Here is an 18,291-nt window from a genome sequence, read left to right as displayed (position 1 = left end):
ATAGCGATGTGATGAGCCTCAGCATACGTGCTTCATTAAAAATCACGCGCTAAATATCCAAAAAGGTCATATCCTAGCTAATAGAACTACTATTCTATATGGGCATCTATGCATACATAACAAAAGGAATATATAACATGTCAAATATATGGGTCCAATGCCCGCCAAAGTCGATCTGTCGTCTTCCCAATAACCACATTGATCTATATAAGTACCTTTCTGAGTCGCCTATCAACAGAACAAAAGCATTGAAAAAAAAAAAAAGGCTCACTCAAAACCAACAAGCGCAGGATAATAAACACAATTGAATTAACCACCAAAGATTTATATCAGATCAATTTTCCAACTCTCGTTCCTTTATTTCGCTCATACGCTGGTTTCTCATCCTCGCTTGGGCAAGTATCATCGACGTCGTCGAAGAACACAGCCGACTGCCTTCTAATCTCCTCCATAACGCTGTTGCGACGATTAAAGGGAATTCGGCCATCTGGTTCGGAAAGTCCTGTATCATTTTTATCCGCATAACGGTCTGGATTTTCCTCCGCAGAGGCATCTGGCACATAGTCGACAGCGTGTTGATCCAGCTGGCCATCATAGGCTGATGATGGATCAATTTCTGGCGGGAGAGGCGTGTTAATTTGACGAGCTGTAACGCGTGAACCCCGCTCCAGAGCCCGGGAGATGACCTCCTCCAATTTCATCCTGTTCTTAATAAACAAAATCTTTGGGAAAGTGCTGTGTTGACCCTCTTGTATCATGCGGGCTAATCGTTCAGGGGTGGGATCAGTGAGGATGTTGAATAAATCGGAGAGGGTAGATTTTGGCCAAATGGTAACAATGCCGCTAAACCGTTGTAGCCATATTTCACTCCAATCCTGACCCAGAGGACGGGGAAGAAGTTCGAGATGCCTGAGGACCTTGAGCCATTTGTTTAGGTCTAATTTGATATATTGTTCTGTAGCCGATCCGAGAAATCCTCCACGCCACCCACGGCCTTTGCGATGCGTGACAGGACGGCCAACACTACCTCGGGAACTGAAAAAAAATAAACTTATGTGTGGATTGACCTTAAGGAATACTGTTAGTATTTTTCAAAGTGAAGTGGACTAGTAGGCAATACTCACTTGAGATACGATCGGGAAGGTGGCGTTGAAGTGAATATCCAATGACTTGAGTGGTATATCAGTCCGCAGACTGCCATCTTTCCACTTATGCCCAAACGAATATGGGGCAAGGGTTCCATCTGGTTTCTTCATCATCAACACAACAGGGTTTAAAATACCAGGGACGGCTGCAGAAGCGATGACTGCACTCCAAATGACACAGTGGGGAGAGGTGAGATAGTTTGCAAGAATCGTAGGAGAATGAGGATCAGAGGGAACGCAAGAAACATTTAGAATCCGGCCAGTTCGCTGATATGCCTCCAAGAACGTAGTAGAGCCCCTGCAGAACCAGCTGCATTTTTCTGCCCAGTCGAGTGTGTCAAATCGAGCTCCCGTTCGCCACCATCGTACTATCCAAGTTTGAAACGAGTCCTCGCAAGCATTGATTTTATGTGCTAGAGACGGTACAAGTAGCTTTTGAAGCTCGTCATTCGTTCTGGTAGCTACCAACGCAGCTATCAGAGCACCCCCTGAAGTCCCCGAAATGATATTTGGGAGCACGCCATTATCAAGGAGAGCCTTGACGACACCGAAATGGTAGTACGAGAATGTAGCTCCCCCAGAAAGGCATAATGCTGTGCGGCCAAAGTTTGTTTCCAGGTGTTTGAAAAACTCTTGCTTAACATCCTTGGGAATTTGCTTGCTCTCAACGATGAGTCGAAGAGAAGAGTGTACTTCGTCGATGAATTCTTGAACTAGGTTTTTGGTCCCAAAATACGTCTCGCTGTATAGTCGTGGGTTCTCAACACCCCCAAAGTTGTTCTTGACGCACCCTTCCAGGAGAACCCGGAGGTCTTCCAGTGTGTCACTGATATCTACACCATTGGCACGGCTGGCTGCCACCTTTTCCACCTTAGCTCTCAGGGACTTCAGCTGTTTGGTGATCCTATTAATGATTGCATGGTCGTAGTATGCATATTCATTCACTACCTTCCATCGATCATTGCCCAAGTAAGCATCAAGCTTCTTTGCTGCCTGTTTCCATTCCCCATAGTTATTTGTAGCCCTCATTTCCCTTCTCAAGATTTGTCTCCTCCCTCTCCAAGTGACAAAATGTTCGTAAAGGTAGATGTATAGTCGAGTCAAAAGGTATAGAATACCGAGAATCAAAATCCAAGCCATGACCATTAAGAGCAACGGCCACTTGAGGAGTGTGTATACATATCCCTCCCTCGTTTCGTCCACTGTTCTGTTGGGTACCTTGCGACGAGACCCGGGTTTCCGCACCTTTCGACGTATGGGGCGCCAATCATTAATCGCAACAAGAGGTAAAGCCTCCGGTGCACTGAGAGCGTGCTCGAACTGTTCTAGCTCTTTGTCCTGTATAAATCTCGTGTGGAAATCGGGAAGCCCATAATCTTCGCCATCGTCTTTGGATGGAGCCATGTCTTTCCATACACTTAAACTGGAAATTTGAGGATTGTATCTCCAAACAAGAATTAATCCATTACAACGAACAACATCATTTCACAGACCGTCGTTGTCCACCTGTACTCCAGCAGTTAGACTATCTAGGGCATGGTTGGGGCACGGTTGGGGGGAGTCAACTGAAGTTAGTTACGTCATAACTAATTAATGGACCCGCCCTAACATAGCTCACGTGACACAGAATCACGGGATATCAAAAATGGCTCGGCCTTCATGAGCTCCAAGTGACACTTCCGTCTCCAGTATTCAGTTGGGATTGCAACAGCCATTAGCTGTGTTCCATTCCATTTCTTCGAAAAAAAAAAGAAATTGGCCGTATAACTTATCCGTGGGATCATATCTAAGTAGGGGCATGTGAGGTTACATTGCAAAGCAACAGGCAAACTGGATATCTTGGAACGTCAACAAATTCCAGTGGGCATAACTGTTGCACATTAAACTCACATCGGAGAGGGGAGGGTGAAACAACAGGGCAAAGATGCATAAAAACAAATAATGGGTGTTGTTCGGCTTCCCAAAAATTCTACCTTTCTGTGGCGGCCTTTTGTGAAAAATCCCTAGATGCGCGAGATACGTGGGTTCTCTCCCTCCAGATGCTGGTAAGGACATCACTGGAGAGGAATACATAATTTTTCATAATTCAGGAAAGTGTTTTGGAAGATGAGGACAAAAAAAAAGATAAAAGGAGAGAGAGAGAGAGAGAGAAATTAAAAAAAAAAAAAAAAAAAAAAAAAAAAAAAAAAAGAAAAAAAAAATTAAAAATTAAAAATTAAAAAAAGGGACAATTGGGACAGACCCAAAACCTTGCACAGAAAGAAGATGAAACGAGAAGTTATTCTTCATAATTAGAATTGACAGATGAAATTCCTCCAATTGCAAGATTCTCGAGGCGCAGCCAGCCGCCATTTCTATCTACCTTTTCGGGGGAACTCTTTCATGAGAGCTGAATGATTGGAGCTTCAGCCCGCTGTAAGAGCCTCTCAGAATATCTTGTAGAAGACGAGAGGCAGAGCTCGCATAGTCGTGTCTGCTGAGCAACGCTTTCGAGGAGAAAGGAGGCGAGCAGATCATGCAGGAAGCGACACAGAAAAGAGCTAATCAGTGAGGAACAATTTCCAGGACCCCTTAGCATCCTGCAGTGAACGTTCAAAGTGGTAACTTGAGGAACTGAGTGGTGCTTGGCTCTCTGTAGCCTTCAGCGACGCCCCAAACCCAGCGATTCAGTCGACATTATCACCTGAGCTAAATTTAAAGCATGTGCTCCAACTTTCTCATCAATGAGAATCTCCTCGATGGTACACAGCACAGCGAACGCCCAAGTACACATGAAGTCTCGCCAAACACTAGTTTTCCCTTAGGACACCATAGGGGATGCCAATACCTTGACGTCAAATAGCTACCCTTCCAAGCATAGATTCAGGATTGGTCGGGATTTTGTTGCCTACCCAGAAATATTTTTATTACTTCAACCATGTGTCCACATGCACCCCGGCGTGCTACTGCCCACGAAACCTCAAATATATCGACCATTCATGGACTTTTGACATCCGTGCCTGCAATGGCTGCAACACACACTGTACAGTTGGCAGTTGATCCGCTCAACATTTACCGTGAAATTCGGGCCTTAACTACACGGCGCACCATATAAGGCTATAGGAGGGAGGTGTTTCCGCTCCCGGCACCGGCTCCGTCAGATTTTGCCACACCGTGAAAGATAGATCTCCAGATGATGGCATCCTGCATACTTAATTGAAAGATGGCCTAACGCTTGATATCCACTCAACCACGTTAACGAGTCGATCGCACGATGATCATTGAGTTAGCCAACGATAGTGCTGCTCTGCGCTGAGACTTTCCCCTCTGCGGCTGCCATGCAGAAAATCATTCCTCCTGATTGTATCCGGCCAATGAGCAACACTCTCTCGCGATGTTGGTGACACGATTAGCATTCCCCGTATTCTTTAACACAAATCCCCACCAAAATCAAATTTAGTAGCTATGTGATGCTTGCTTCTTTCACACGTGTTGTTCTCAGAGGTTTTGACATATGCCCATGAATATATTCTTGCAGCGTGGGGCGCTTGATACTTGGTAACGTTAAAAGGTAACTAAATGTTAACGAAATCCAGGATAGCGCGGTTCTTGCTGTCGACCAGCAACTGGGAATTGACGACACCCCAAATCCTGATGCCTCTGATGTGGAACGCATATTTGAGAACAAGTTGCTGGCTGAAGGTAGTGATGGATAAAATATACAATATTAAACAGCCATGCAGTCGAAACCCAGCACGCTCTCTTATACCTCAGACAATCCCGAATGTAAACAATGCACCTTAGTTAGATTAATGGCTCAGGATAACTAACGTTAATCGTCGAGCCGATAATGGGGGAAGCTGACGGCGTATCCAAATTTCAAGGTGCAAACGGTTGCTGGTTAACTACAGACCAATTTTGATACTCATTCAACGCACACCGAGCTTCTGTTCTCCTCTCGGTACAGGGCAAAAAAAAAAAAAAAAAAAAAAAAAAAAAAAAGGAATAATGCTGGTCGCATTAGTACGACCACACTCTACTTCTGTGATTTCCAAGGGATGAAACACAACCAACCAATCAACAACAAAAGGGGGAAAGGATACCCCGCGCTAGAAGAGGAAGCCTGGTTGAGACGGGCGAGCGGACTCTGTATCTGAACTTTCAACATTAGCGGGGGGAAGCGAAGAAGAGGTCAGAGAAAACCTTGGAAGTCAGCCCATGCCCGAAAGTCACAGACATGACACGGTCTACGGGACGACCGTCGACCAGGGAAAGAGAGACGAGGCCCGGAGCTGGGCAAAGTATATCGACTTTTCAACGGTTCAAGTTTTAGGTAGGTGCCGAGAGGGTTAAGTAGTTCAGTAACTAGACTTAAATCCAGCCACCCCCTTGAACGACAATGTGGGGATGTAAAAGGTACCCCCAAAATACGACTAATCTTCTTCCCCCTGCCTAGGTTCCTTATCCGTGCCATTGTGTTATTCCGCTCAAAACTGCCAGGCCAATCCGCCAGGAGGACCATCTCCGATGATCGGTGGTGGGGAGGAGGTTGTTGAAGATCATGGTCATTGAATTTGACTATCAACTAACTCCCAGACTGCACGCTTCCTTCCACAGCTTTGCACCTATTTTCACACGGATCCTCTTCTCTTTTCGTGGGTGGGGCAAGAAGTTTGTGGATGTTTCGTCTCGACACTATTACTCTGGGAGCTATCAAGTAGTTATGCGCCAAGCAGCGCATACAAACCTAAGCGTAGCAATCCTTGGCTATTGGGATTGTACGCCGGAGAAATAGCAAATAAAGTTAAGTTAGAAGTGGAGCGTGAGAAACTAGTTGCTGAGCTGTGGATAGGTTCTTATTCATGCGTTATGCATGTGCATATGTAGTTATATGTCAAGATATAAGCAAAAGATGAGATAAAAGTGTTACCACTGTTGGCAAAGCTCAAGTTAACCTAGTGCTCGCATGCCATGTAGAGAGAAGTCCAGTCTTGGATATTGACTCCCCTGGTGTAGAACTATCAGAACCATGCACGAATTGGATGTTAATATGATTCCTGTGAGGGCAACCGTGGATACCCGGTGGGGGGGGGGGGGGGGGGGGAAGGAAGATTCTGAGAACTATGCTTCAATGGGGTTGTAAGTACGTAATGTCACCGATTGGATATTTGTTCAAAAAAGTACGAGAAGCAGCAAGATAGGAATGAGTATACGAAATTACGTCTGCTGGAGCACTCTCCCCTAGTTCGGGTAACGGTGGTTCTTGAGGATGGAGAGAGGGTTGAAACTGAGATGCTCGGGGTATATATATACGGTATATTTATTATACCTACCCTAAAGGTGCATGAGTAGGGGCAATTTCAACCTTGGGAGTAAGAGCTTTTGAAAGATAAAAAATACGAGATCTCGAGATAAGATAAGATAATAATCATAGTAAGCGGGCACTCCGATATTTGTGCATCCTTTACAAACAGGGATGGATGGTCTAGTTTCCAAGATCTTGAACGATGCTGGTGAATCGCTCCAACGAGGTTAAGAAATTTGATTATTTCAACTAGATGAAACTAAAACGACTTGGCTTTGTCCATGTGATGGACAGGGCGGAGGAAAAGCAACATCGTGATCCTTTCCATTTGTGTTGGTTAGCGCGCCGCGACAACCGCAAACACGGTCAGTTTCGTCGGATGATTATCCTCTGCTTGTATATTATGTACGTACAGTAACTTTCTTTCTTGTTGTTCATCATTAATAATCCCGGCCATTTTACCATAACTACTTACCTAGAGAAGGTTTTGCGCAAATGCGTGAACATCTTTTTGACCATGCAGCTAGTTAACTTAAGTGGTCTTAACTCTTTATCTAGATGAGCCACTAGGTTGGTCAATTGGGTCAGCCGCTACGTGCCGTGCGGGACGAACGTGCCCAAATGACTTCTGCGCCTGTGCGGTATCAGCAAAGTTTTCTAATGAGTATCGCACGGTTGTTGATGACCTCATTTTCTTGGGTGGCGTGGCTGAGAAGTCATGCCGGTGGGCTGGAAGAAGGTGAAAACACCGGGAGTACGGAGTATTGATAGAATTATTTGCAGGACAAATAATTTGAAGATAAGCGCCAGCTCTTTTCTTCAGCTTTGGTGCAGGTTGTTGTGTGTGTGAGATAATGCGTGAGAACTGGCTACAGGTTGGAAATTGCGTCATGGTCACTACCAGAGCGAATAAAATATAATAAGTGTGGTGTGGGTGGAGCATGGAGATAAGACCGTAGTTACAAGCGAGGAAGAGTCTCGGGATGATTTCTGTGTGGCCCCTGCGATGGAGTCCTAGTTCCTGTAACCATCTCACATGAGGATTGTCACAAAAGTAAGACAAACATCATGTCCAGTGACTCCCAGACCAGAGACAGTCAGAGTATTGGACTTCGTAGGTTTGTGGAACGAAGGAACTTGATATCCGGCCCACTCGCAGGTACCACGATGTATTATTGTCTGTGGCATTGTCGGTCAGAGAAGAAATCAAGTGTCACGACCATTTATACTTTTATAGACAGATCTCAAGCTGATTGAGCCACACCCTATTATCCGAGCCAGTTGGTTAGTTAACAAATATCTGCAAGTAATAATATTACAAGGCAGACTGGCGATCAACTAACTAGCCACTCCGTAACTAACATGAAAATCCTTTGTACCACTGGAAGGATGATGGCTTCAATTACCCATAAAATCCAGCTCTAAACTCAAGACTCAAAGGTTATGGAAGCGATGTCGATACACCTCATATTTTAGTGTATTAGTGCATACATATAGTTATGCACAATCAGCAACTTAAAATATATTAAAGAATAACCCATGTTCTCGGTCAAGGATTCGAGGTTTGGAGAGTGTATTCTGCATTCGTGCAGCGGAGATGAGGGGTTCCATCTGACAGCAAATAGGAGATGCGGCACACCTCCGCTCCAAACACTAGCGGTGAGGAAACGAACAAAGGGAGGTTTTCGATGAAATCCTTCTATCAACGTGCTCATGGCTGGGTTAGAGTATATTGATGCTACAGGCCTTGTCGGCTTGTCGGGATACATGTGCGTCCGAACAATAGGTCAGGGGGTCCAAAGGGCAATGGATGCATCCATGGATCCGAACTGCCATTAACAGTGCATCGTATATATATTCGGTCTGCATTTGCATTCAATAAATATATGGTGCAACTATGGTTGAGCTGCGCCGGGGAACGGGAACATTGCGATAAGTTGTTAAAAGATGCACTCCACATCCTGGACCTTTTTCGTTTTTCTTTTTTCTTTTTCTTTTTCTTTTTTTTTCCCCGCAAAATCATGACGATACTATGCTGATTCGCAGGGAAAATTTCGACAAGATCGACCGACAACTTGTGTGGATGGGTGGAGCGGACTAATCACGCCCGGGGATCATATTTTAATTCAGCGGAGCGCATTTGCCTGCAGGCTGTCTGACACCGTGCCAAGTTAGTTTAACGAACATGCAAAAACAGTACTGCATGATGTTCAATTGAGGTTGTGATAAACGTTTTAGGCTTGCTGAGCGATAAGTGTAACAAACTAGTCGATGTCTTCCCTGCCACCATTGTGATAGAATCCCCCCACGTTGTGCTCGTGCTGGACAAAGAGTGAGATGCGACTCAATTCCCCTCGTCAAATTTCAAACTGTAGTTAATGTCGAAACGATAAGAACAGAAATGCTGCATATATTCTTGATCATCCAAAAGGAACCTATGATAATTGTATCTTCCCCCGCAGCCCTGCCCCACTGATATCTTTATCTGACCTTAGCGAAATGTCATTGTCGAACGACGAATAATATGCGAGGAAATTCGCCATTATTTCTAACCCTTGTGACACAGGAAATGAGGTTGGTGAAGGTATTCAGTGTCCAGAATAATGTCAGATGAATCATTTCATTCGCAAGTATCAAAACCCTCCGAATGGATTTAAAGACCGGGGGAAAATTGTATGTTGCTCTGCAGGTATATTCTTTATGAAGGGCGGTGAAAGTGGTGACTGGTACAGATGTATCCTTTTGTAGCACCAGATTAACTTCTTGGTTCTGAAATGCTAGGGGGATGTATCTGATGATTGTGTTCTGTTTCAGTTTGTTAACCTGACTGATTGGAACTTCTCCCTTCAAGAATTGCGAACCTAGTGACTTAAGATTGTTAGTTACCCACCAACATTATCTAGCAATTGGTACAGCAATGGAGAGAAAGTCCTCAAACCAACCCAAACTCGAACTAGCCGACATCCACTGGGCGTTGAAATGGTAAACTTACCAGACGTTGCATGAACCTGATGAATCGAAACATTAAGTGAACTGATATGATGAGATCCCGAGTCCGCGGATAGGTCAAGAAGAAGATTCAAACAGAAAGAATTTGATCCCAGCCCCTCAATATGGACAGGAAAATATAATTTAAAAATATGTGGATATCTCCACTCTGTAGCAAATTATCATTTCAAAATCAAGGATGGATCCATTCTTCCCATTTATCCATGTCCGGCTGTAACTCTCGTCAGTCCGGGTTGACTCGAGAAAAATCGTTCGACCCTGAGATCCGAGCGGCGATGCACGGAGCAGCCAGTGCATAGTGATCACAATCCATGGAAGATCTGTCTCAATTACGTCACGTTACACGCTCGAAATATTGATAACGGCATCAAAAGTGGGTGGCATTGTGGATGAGAGTAATCAAAAGAAACACCCGAAGACGCAGCAGTTATGTCCAGACGATTTCTTTATTTTTATTTTTTAACGGCAAATGATCTATTTTCACTGCCAAGCGATTGCAATCTAGAAAAGCGGTTTTGCGCCTATCATTATTTTTAAATGGATGATAGCAGTATGACTGGTTGGTCCTTATGACAAATCTGGCGAGACGAAGACTTTTTTTAAAGTTGGCCCAGATGAGGGGAACATACGGAGTATTAGAACAACCCCGCCAGAGCAGATAGGACAGACGGAAGTGTGGCTTTTAGTTTAATTGTCTTCTTTCCCAACGCAAACGACCGACACGTAGTTTATATATAATCATGATGCGAGAGATTGAAGCAGAAAACTTTCAGGGATCAACAGACTGCCCTGCTGATTCCAGGGGCTTCCCAAGCGGCAGCTGATTGATATGCTTTATACGTACTTATATCGTCATTGGCAAGTCCAGTCCAATGTGGGAAAAGACACAGTTGGGGCGGCTGAGAACTGAGGCGTTGAGTGCATTCAATCTTCGTCTGCATATTTTAGTTTATCTTCCATATCTCCATCTCAATATCCTTTGATAATCGTAGTTCTACTGGTTGGTTGTATAAATAATGGATACCTGGGAGTACATTAGGGATGTTCGGCAGAAAGTAACTCTCAGTTGTTGAGGACGGACGGAACTGCGCAAGGGTGAGCGCTGAGCTACCGTTTGGAGGCCCTACCTCAAAACCCGCCAACCACATGTGCAGGTCCCGAGGGTTCAAACCAGGCCGCCCGCCCCACCGGCTCGTTATTTCCAGGCCAGGTTATGCTAAAGACTGGCCAGCATGGGAGGGAAGAGACGCTTGCCTGGTCAAGATAACGAAAGGATACCAGCAACCTAGAGAGGCCAACCAGCCACACTAAGCTGGGAGCATGTAGCAGCTAGCGCACAAAGCTAGCGCGCAAAGGGGCGTCCATGGCGATATATCATTCCCGTGTGCTGTACCTAAGGGATGCACCACAAATCCCTCGCCAGTCACAGTTTGGTCCCATGCACGGTGCTGGCTTCCCTTTGGCTGGCTTGTCCCTTCCAATCAAACGCTGCAGCGAGGTTCAATTATGGAGTCATTATCAGCTCCTTAGCTAGTAACAGCCCACTATTGTTGAGACCTTCGTCAGCGTTTCTCCCGCCCGCTCTTCTCCATCTCTCAACTCTTTTTTTTTATCCTTCCCATTTCCTCCTCTCTTCACTTTTCCTCTTCTTTTCTTTTACTTTCTTCTCTTCCTTTCTGTGGCGGATAAGCCGGTTGGAGGAATCATCCCTGGGACCACCCCTTTATTTCACATCCCCTCTCCCTCCCCCTCTTCTGTTGGTTTGTTTCCTAATCAAGCCAACCTCAATCCCTTTTTCCATTCTCTATCCGTGGCCCTAATTTTTGCCCATTTCATCGCCCCATGGCCCAGGGCCGTTGTGTTGGACAATTTGTATTGTACGATTGAATTCCCTACTTTTCCTCTTGGACGGCCATTTGTTCTCCACAGTTCGTCTCAAATAATCTGACTTTTCATTTTCCCCTTGGGACTGTCCCGGTGACCAACCCCAAAATCACAACCCCACACCACTCATCCCCATTGCTTCCCCCCTTGCGTATGGAATCCCCAAGACGCGACCGTTTTGACCATTTCACCACTGACTACGTAATCTTTCAAACCAATTTCTCTCAGTGAACCTTTGATTGAGCTTTTGGATAGTACGAGGGTTTAAGAGACACTGAAACACGTCCTTATTGCTGTTGTGGTTGTTGTGGTTGTTGGTGTTTGTTGTTTATTGTTGCTGTCGCTGTTGTGTTTGTTTAGTGTTTTTGTTTAGAGCCTCACCCAAAACGTATATCTGTTGTCGGCGGTAGCCTTCTCTTCCTTCTCTTTGATAGCCTTGGATCTCCCGCATATACTTCTCCAACTTATCTCATCACGCAAGAAACGAACATTCCCAAACACACTAACTACATCTTCTGGGGTGCACTCAAAATGTCCTCTCACTCACATGTAGCCTCCTTCTCTCAATGAACAAGTCCTGCTGCTCCCGCTAGACTGGACCCAGAACTCCTCGGGCAGCGGCTCCTCACAACAATGGAGAAACTCAACTCTGAAGATGGCCAGCTCTTCATTAAGGTAAGTGTCTGGCTTTATATATAACTTCCTACACCACGGACACCCTCAAGTGCGGGACGTGACGTGGCTAATTTGTTGGATGTGCTTTCTAGAATCTGGCCAGCTTCGTCCGTACTCATGAGAAAGCTCTCGCCAACGCTTTGCAGATGAAGCGTCAGTCTTCCAAAGCATCAGACTCTTCTGCCCGTTCCGCTACCTCTTCTACACTAGCCGCTGCGCTCTCCTTAGGGCCGTTGAGTTTCACATCCCATAGCGTTAAACCTGCAAAGCTCACTCTGACTAGCCATCACCTTTTCTACCTATTATCCCGGTTCGAGGATATATCAGTTCCTGTTGGACCCATGAACATCCGTCTGGAAAATATCAATACAGAGGCATCTTCCGCATATGTGTCTTTTTTGAGCAAGCCACGCCGCTCAAAGGGCGACAGGGATTCCATCCATTCTGTGTCTAGTGTCCGCAGTGTCATGTCCGGCATGAGCTCGCTCTGGTCCTCATTTGGCCTTGGGTCCAACTCTTCCTCCAAATCGGAAAAAGCCAAACTAGCAATTGAAAATGACCTAAAATATTTGTATTCCGCCTTTACTAAAATCCCGTGTTTGAGGCTTGCCCCGGATCACAGAGCTCGCCTGATTCGTGGATACGAGGAATTCCCTTTCGACACTGCTGTCCCACTCCACTCCTTTAAGAATCTCAGTGCTTTGGAGATTATCGATGTAGATTTCCGCTCCTTCTATGGCTGGGACCGCTTATCAGACCAACTAAGATCTCTTACTCTGAAACGTGCCAGTATTGATGATCCTGGTGACTTGTTGACTGGAATTGTCCTAGATGACATGGACAAGCGGAGACGGAGGTCTGGCAAGTATCAATACTCTCCAGTTCTCGGGCCTTCTTCAACCCCTCAGCCATTCAATAAGCCAGATATGGCGAAATCTGCTTCAGCCCCAGGTTCTCCCGTGGCCGAGCCCAGTTTTAGTAGAAGCTCCAGCCCAAAGGGAGGGGCCTTGATGGTCAGAGGTGGCTCTGAAAGCAGGAAAGGACATAAACGGATGGACAGTGTGTCCCCCACACGTCCCACCAGTGCCAAACATCCCTCCCATCGCAGGGGAACAGCATCCAAAATTAGGAGGTCTGGATCTGGAAGCTCCAATTCTAGCGAGGCCTCCACCCACCACAGGGGCGGAAGCACGTCAAACCTATTAGGTATAGGTACTCTTCCTTTATCCAAATGGCAATTCCTCCGTCATCTCAGCCTGACAGACAACTCCATGACTAGTATCAGCGTTTCTAGTCTTGCTCCTGTTACCAATACACTACATTCACTAGATTTGTCTTGGAATCTTTTTACCGAAGTTCCCGACAGTTTGGCCTCCTTGACAGCTTTAAGATCTTTGAATCTATCTCACTGCTTGATACACTCGCTCCATTCCCTTTCTAAGAACCCCTTACCTGCCATCACCGCTCTTAATCTTCGAGGAAATCGCCTACGATCCTTGGCAGGCATTGAGCGATTGTTATCTCTGGAACGCCTAGATTTACGAGACAATGAACTGAGTGACCCTTCCGAAATTGCCCGGCTAACGGGCATTCCCTACTTACGTGAAATCTGGGTATCAGGCAATCCGTTTACCAAAACATTTTCTGGATACCGGGTTTGCATATTTAACCTTTTCAGACAAACACCCGGATTCTCTGAAGACATCACGATCGATACAACAGGACCTGGATATTCAGAGAAGAAACAGCTTGTTACGCGTGTAGCAGAACCAGAAGGGGCCCCCATTATTCGGCGTTCTGAACAAGACGATAATCTAGCGGATAAAACCGCAGACACTCCCATTGCCTCCTCAAGTACCCCTGCCATCCGATCAGAAACATTAGTCCCTGCGGGTGCTGTTCAGCCTGAGTATACAGTAGGCTCTAGTCGGCGGAAGAAAGGCCACAGGCGAAAAATTGTCGAGCTTTCACTCAATGATTTTTCCCTCACCAACGCAGCTGACCGCGCTGAGACCATCAGCCCTGCTTTCCAGCAAGTCGTTACCGGAGATCTAGCCACAAGCCCAGCATCTATGGCAGAGCAACCTCTAAGCTCATCTAGATTACACGAACCGGAGGCACAACTAGCAACAACTGCTACTACCGTCCCTAGACCCAAGGAATCACAAAAGAGTCCCGGCTTTGATCCCACCAAGAGTTCCAATCTACTCCCTGCCATTCAAGGCTTTGACTGGAGCGCTAACGGGGACTCCTATCGTCAGCGGCTCGAAGCCTTGAAGCAAGAAGTCGGAACCAACTGGCTAACCGTGCTAGGCGATGGACCATGGGACGATGCGCAAAAGGATATTGTCGTCCACGCAGGAGGTAGTTCGGAATACGCTTCAGCGGGACCACTTCGGCCCGCTCTCATCCCGAGGAGCAGCAGCCAGGTCATTGCCACTGGAGGTCGGACATTAGGCTAAATGCCTAACAACGAATCACGATTTCTTTAACCCGTCAAAGTGTCTCCTTCTCTTTCCTCCATATATACCCAACTGGAGAGCGCGGTACAAAATCCCCTAATAAAACGAAAACAGCTCGAAACAATCCTTTTGAGGAAGAAAGACTGTAAAGGGAGCTGTGAGGTATAGATTGTATTTTGCAATCCCGGAATATATTGCAAAAAATGGCGGCAGAGTTTTGTCAATCCCAAATAAAGGTTAGGAAACCAAGAAGGAGATAAAGAGAAATGTTGCGAGAGGAGTTTCCAAACATGATGATCATTTCTACTCTTGTGGTTTCTTAACGACATGGTTTCTACTTTTTTATTTCTTTTCTTGATGGGATATATGTCTGCATGTCAACTTTTTTTCTTCTTTCTGGAATATACCATTTTTGTTTTGTCTGTATGATCCTGCATTTGGATGGCGCCATCTGATTCCCGGTTCGGTTCTTGTCACTTTTTTTTCCCTCTTTATTTATTTTTGCGCTGTTACGCTATCCTTACGTGTTTCCACCCGCTTCTTGCGGGGTCGGTTCTGCATTCTGAGACGTATAGGAGAGATATTTTATTCCCTTTCTTTTAGACCACTTTTTCTTGTACTTTATGGAGAGGCGGTTGTGCGCTTTGTTTGATTTTTACCTCTATTTCCCCCCCCCCACCCAAAGCTTTTTTGTATTTTGACGTTTCCATAGCGAGTTTATTCCCCTCTACTCTTCCAGGATTATTCTGTTTCGTTCTTATGTAATTTCAGAAGCACAAACGAGGTGTATAATTTCCAGGCGGATGTGGATTTTGCTGTTGATTGTGAGTGTAGCAGGATACATTATTTTACAGACGATTTGCTTGTCTTCGTTGCTTTGCTTTCCGTAAGAAGACGATGCTTCTTCCTACGATGATTCAACACAACCTATCACCCACCGTACGTTAATAGATGTAGTTCAGGCGTTAGGGCTCAGGTGTCACACTCCCTGGTACAGGGTCCCCTCCTTCCAATTGCCCACCACGCTTCTCTCTTATCTGATTCCCACTTCAATGCCACATAGCATATATCACCACACCATTGGCCGCGTAATAACTCTCTCTGACTAGTTACGTGGGTTTATCCGCCAGTAAAACCGAAACAATCCCACCAGCGCCAAGTCTTCTAATCGCGGGAACCATAGGTTGCTTGCGCTTTTCCTTCTTGCATGCATTGCATGACATGGTATGGATATGAAGCATTAGAGTGATGGGAGCTGGCATTGCATACATGATATGACATATAAAGCGCTATCTCTTTCTTTGCTCTGCTGGTGATTTTTGGGGAGCAGGGTCTGAATATGGATAACTAGGTTAGCTGGAGGAGTTGGGAAGCGCGTTTCCTTCGTTAACTCTTCATTCAGCTTTATCCCTTCTCTCCCGCCACTGCCTCTGATTGGTTGTTGATTTGAGAGTTGGGGAGGGAACATTAAGGGCATCATATGTTCATGTAATCTATCCTTATGGCCGAATTTCTGTACTGTACACAAAAATCCACTTAAGCCTAGTTTTGGCAGGAAAAGATAGCATGGCATGGCTGGCGTGGCTGGAAGAGGAGGGGAAAGCTTCCCTGGTCCCATTGAGCCTATGGCATCCCAAACATCAAGGATAGAATCGAGAACGGAAATGGAAGGGCGGGATTCCGACTTCATACAGGGAGCAAAAGTGGAATATTAACACTCTCCTAGCCGTTTATAGATTCGCTGTATTGTGGAGGACATTTATACTAGCTACCCCTTTTCCCATATCTCTGCTGCAATGCCCCTATATCCTCTCTGGTTTGGGAATAGAGTACCCGAACCGTCGTGTTTTGTTGTTCTATTAACAAGGGCCTCAAGCCTCTGTTCAGGTTTGGGTATATGCATAAAGAGGCATATTTGCATATTTTGGCCCATCTCGTGTTCAACAGTAGTTCGAGGATAGATTTATCTGCTCCTCGATCCTTCCCCTGTCTACGGAGTACCTTACTCCCAGATTATATATGAATGGTAGCAAAAGCGATGATGCCAAGTTCGGGGTGGAGGGAATCACAGTGTTTAAAATACGTATATCAGGATCATATCTTTGAAGAGATATATATATATATATATATATATATTTGGATTTCTCCGGACTCCCACTTGTGAATCATTGGGATGGAGAACAGGGATCTAAAAGCCTGTTGATTACCGACAGTCGTCTGTCCTTGTGAGTCCATGTCCAAGTCAACATTGGCAGTTACTGGGTTTAGAACTCGTCGATATTTTGCATATATCCCCTGTGTGATTCATGAACCCCGCTGTTTCTGGAAGACTGAGTCCAATGTGCGAGCGGAGTTCTGAAGCGGACAGGACCGAGAAATATACCAGTGACAAACCCCCATGGGCTGGAGATAAGCACTAGCTACCCGAGCTTTCCTATTCGCACGGAATAGCAATGCTCCGAGATGTTCGGGGCCATATAACGTTCAATACTAAACCTTCCCCGCCTGTGGAAATGGCGGGAATTCCGGTGCAGGTAGAGGGGGGTTTTGAAAGGAGAACGAACGAACACAAAATTGCATATCGGAGAAGTACCTGGAGTCGAAGTCAGGTACATCTCTTTCATAGCGTCAAAGGGTTTCTTCCCGCTTTAACAAATAAGACGGTGTGGTCGAGTGGTAAGACGTCACGTTGTGGCCGTGCCAGCCTGGGTTCGATTCCCAGCACCGTCAAAAGCGAGATGAATTTTTAGCATTTCCCTGCACCTTTTCTTTGTATTTTTTGGCTTGTTTGGCAAACTAGTCAGTTGTCATAGCTCCAGAGAAGGAATTTTCAAGGATGTATCACTGTATCACCCGGATTTTCCCACCGTCAACCGGGATGTTGTTGATTGAACCCATGGATTCTTAGGGTGATGGAAATCATGACATCGATATAGCAATATTGGCCAGTAACAAGCACCGGAATCGTTTGGCACGGAATTCCAAGTTTCATCATCCTTTCTATCTGTTTGGTATTGCGTGTCCCTGTGTGTGTGTGTGTCTGTCTGTGTGAATAGCAACTGCCTGTGCGCGGTAGGTAACCAGGACACGCAACTATAATTTCACCTGTTGTTAAGTAATTGTCAGCAAACAGCTGTCCGCAGACTGGCAAGAGAATGAATGGGTCAAGAAATTAGAAGAATTGGTCTCTCGAGAATTAGCATTTGTTTGGGAAATCTCAAATGTATTATTCTCTGGTCGTTTAACCTGGTTGTGTGCCCTTAGTACGTAAGGCAATCTACAGACTGCTAATGAACTGCCCAGTTGTATGCGGTTTAGAGCCAAAACCTCGACTCGGGCCAAAGTCCACCTAGTCTCCACCCAGAAAATTACTCCATGCCCCTACGCTCTTCAAAGTTTCAACTCTCACCTCTCACCACCATCTCACCTCCAACCTTCTTCTCCCCTCTCTGCCTGCCAACCACTACAAATACTCCCAAAGTCTGTGATTCTTCGATCTGCTATTCTTCCCATCTGAAAATTTGCTCTGTTATCTGCTATTAAGAAATAGACCGTGTCTCTACTCTCCACCAGCTCCCCGACAAACGCACTATTGCATCCCGATTGCTCAGCAACAATATCTTCTCCCTCCACTGGCCACCAGACCCAACTTTGATGGGAAAAATCACTTCGACCTTCACAGCTATAAATTTCACAATACCCAAAAGTCTTTCATCTCATCGCGTCGCAACGTTGTTGAATTGGCACGATCTTGTCACTTGTTGTTATTTACCGCAAGGCCTGGATCCCGCCCAGCAAAAACCCAAGAGCCTCACTTAGTTGCCTGCCTGAC

General features: G+C 45.7%; 3 protein-coding genes and 1 non-coding gene across 4 annotated transcripts; 3 read left to right on the top strand and 1 right to left on the bottom strand.

Moving 5' to 3' along the window:
- Positions 1 to 329: 329 nt before the first annotated feature.
- On the bottom strand, positions 330 to 2,549 carry PAAG_00787 (triacylglycerol lipase; the record flags this gene model as incomplete). Its single annotated transcript, XM_015844136.1, has 2 exons — positions 330 to 1,067; positions 1,125 to 2,549. 2 exons carry the CDS (start codon positions 2,547 to 2,549, stop codon positions 330 to 332), a joined length of 2,163 nt encoding a protein of 720 aa, XP_015700917.1.
- A 1,513-nt stretch (positions 2,550 to 4,062) lies between these two features.
- On the top strand, positions 4,063 to 5,696 carry PAAG_00786 (hypothetical protein; the record flags this gene model as incomplete). Its single annotated transcript, XM_002796881.1, has 5 exons — positions 4,063 to 4,167; positions 4,721 to 4,826; positions 4,860 to 4,910; positions 5,296 to 5,457; positions 5,581 to 5,696. 5 exons carry the CDS (start codon positions 4,063 to 4,065, stop codon positions 5,694 to 5,696), a joined length of 540 nt encoding a protein of 179 aa, XP_002796927.1.
- A 6,259-nt stretch (positions 5,697 to 11,955) lies between these two features.
- On the top strand, positions 11,956 to 14,459 carry PAAG_00785 (leucine Rich Repeat domain-containing protein; the record flags this gene model as incomplete). The annotated part of the gene is made up of 2 exons (XM_002796880.1): positions 11,956 to 11,997; positions 12,090 to 14,459. The coding sequence occupies 2 exons, from the start codon at positions 11,956 to 11,958 to the stop codon at positions 14,457 to 14,459; spliced, it is 2,412 nt and encodes an 803-aa protein (XP_002796926.1).
- Positions 14,460 to 17,118: 2,659 nt separating this feature from the next.
- Positions 17,119 to 17,189, top strand: PAAG_11175. Its single transcript has one exon. It is a non-coding gene; the product is annotated as a tRNA-His (tRNA).
- The last annotated feature ends 1,102 nt before the right edge of the window (positions 17,190 to 18,291 follow it).

This window comes from Paracoccidioides lutzii, assembly GCF_000150705.2.
Source record: "Paracoccidioides lutzii Pb01 unplaced genomic scaffold supercont2.2, whole genome shotgun sequence".
NCBI classification, from domain to species: Eukaryota; Fungi; Ascomycota; class Eurotiomycetes; order Onygenales; family Ajellomycetaceae; genus Paracoccidioides; species Paracoccidioides lutzii.
This window is presented reverse-complemented; position numbering and strand designations above follow the sequence as displayed.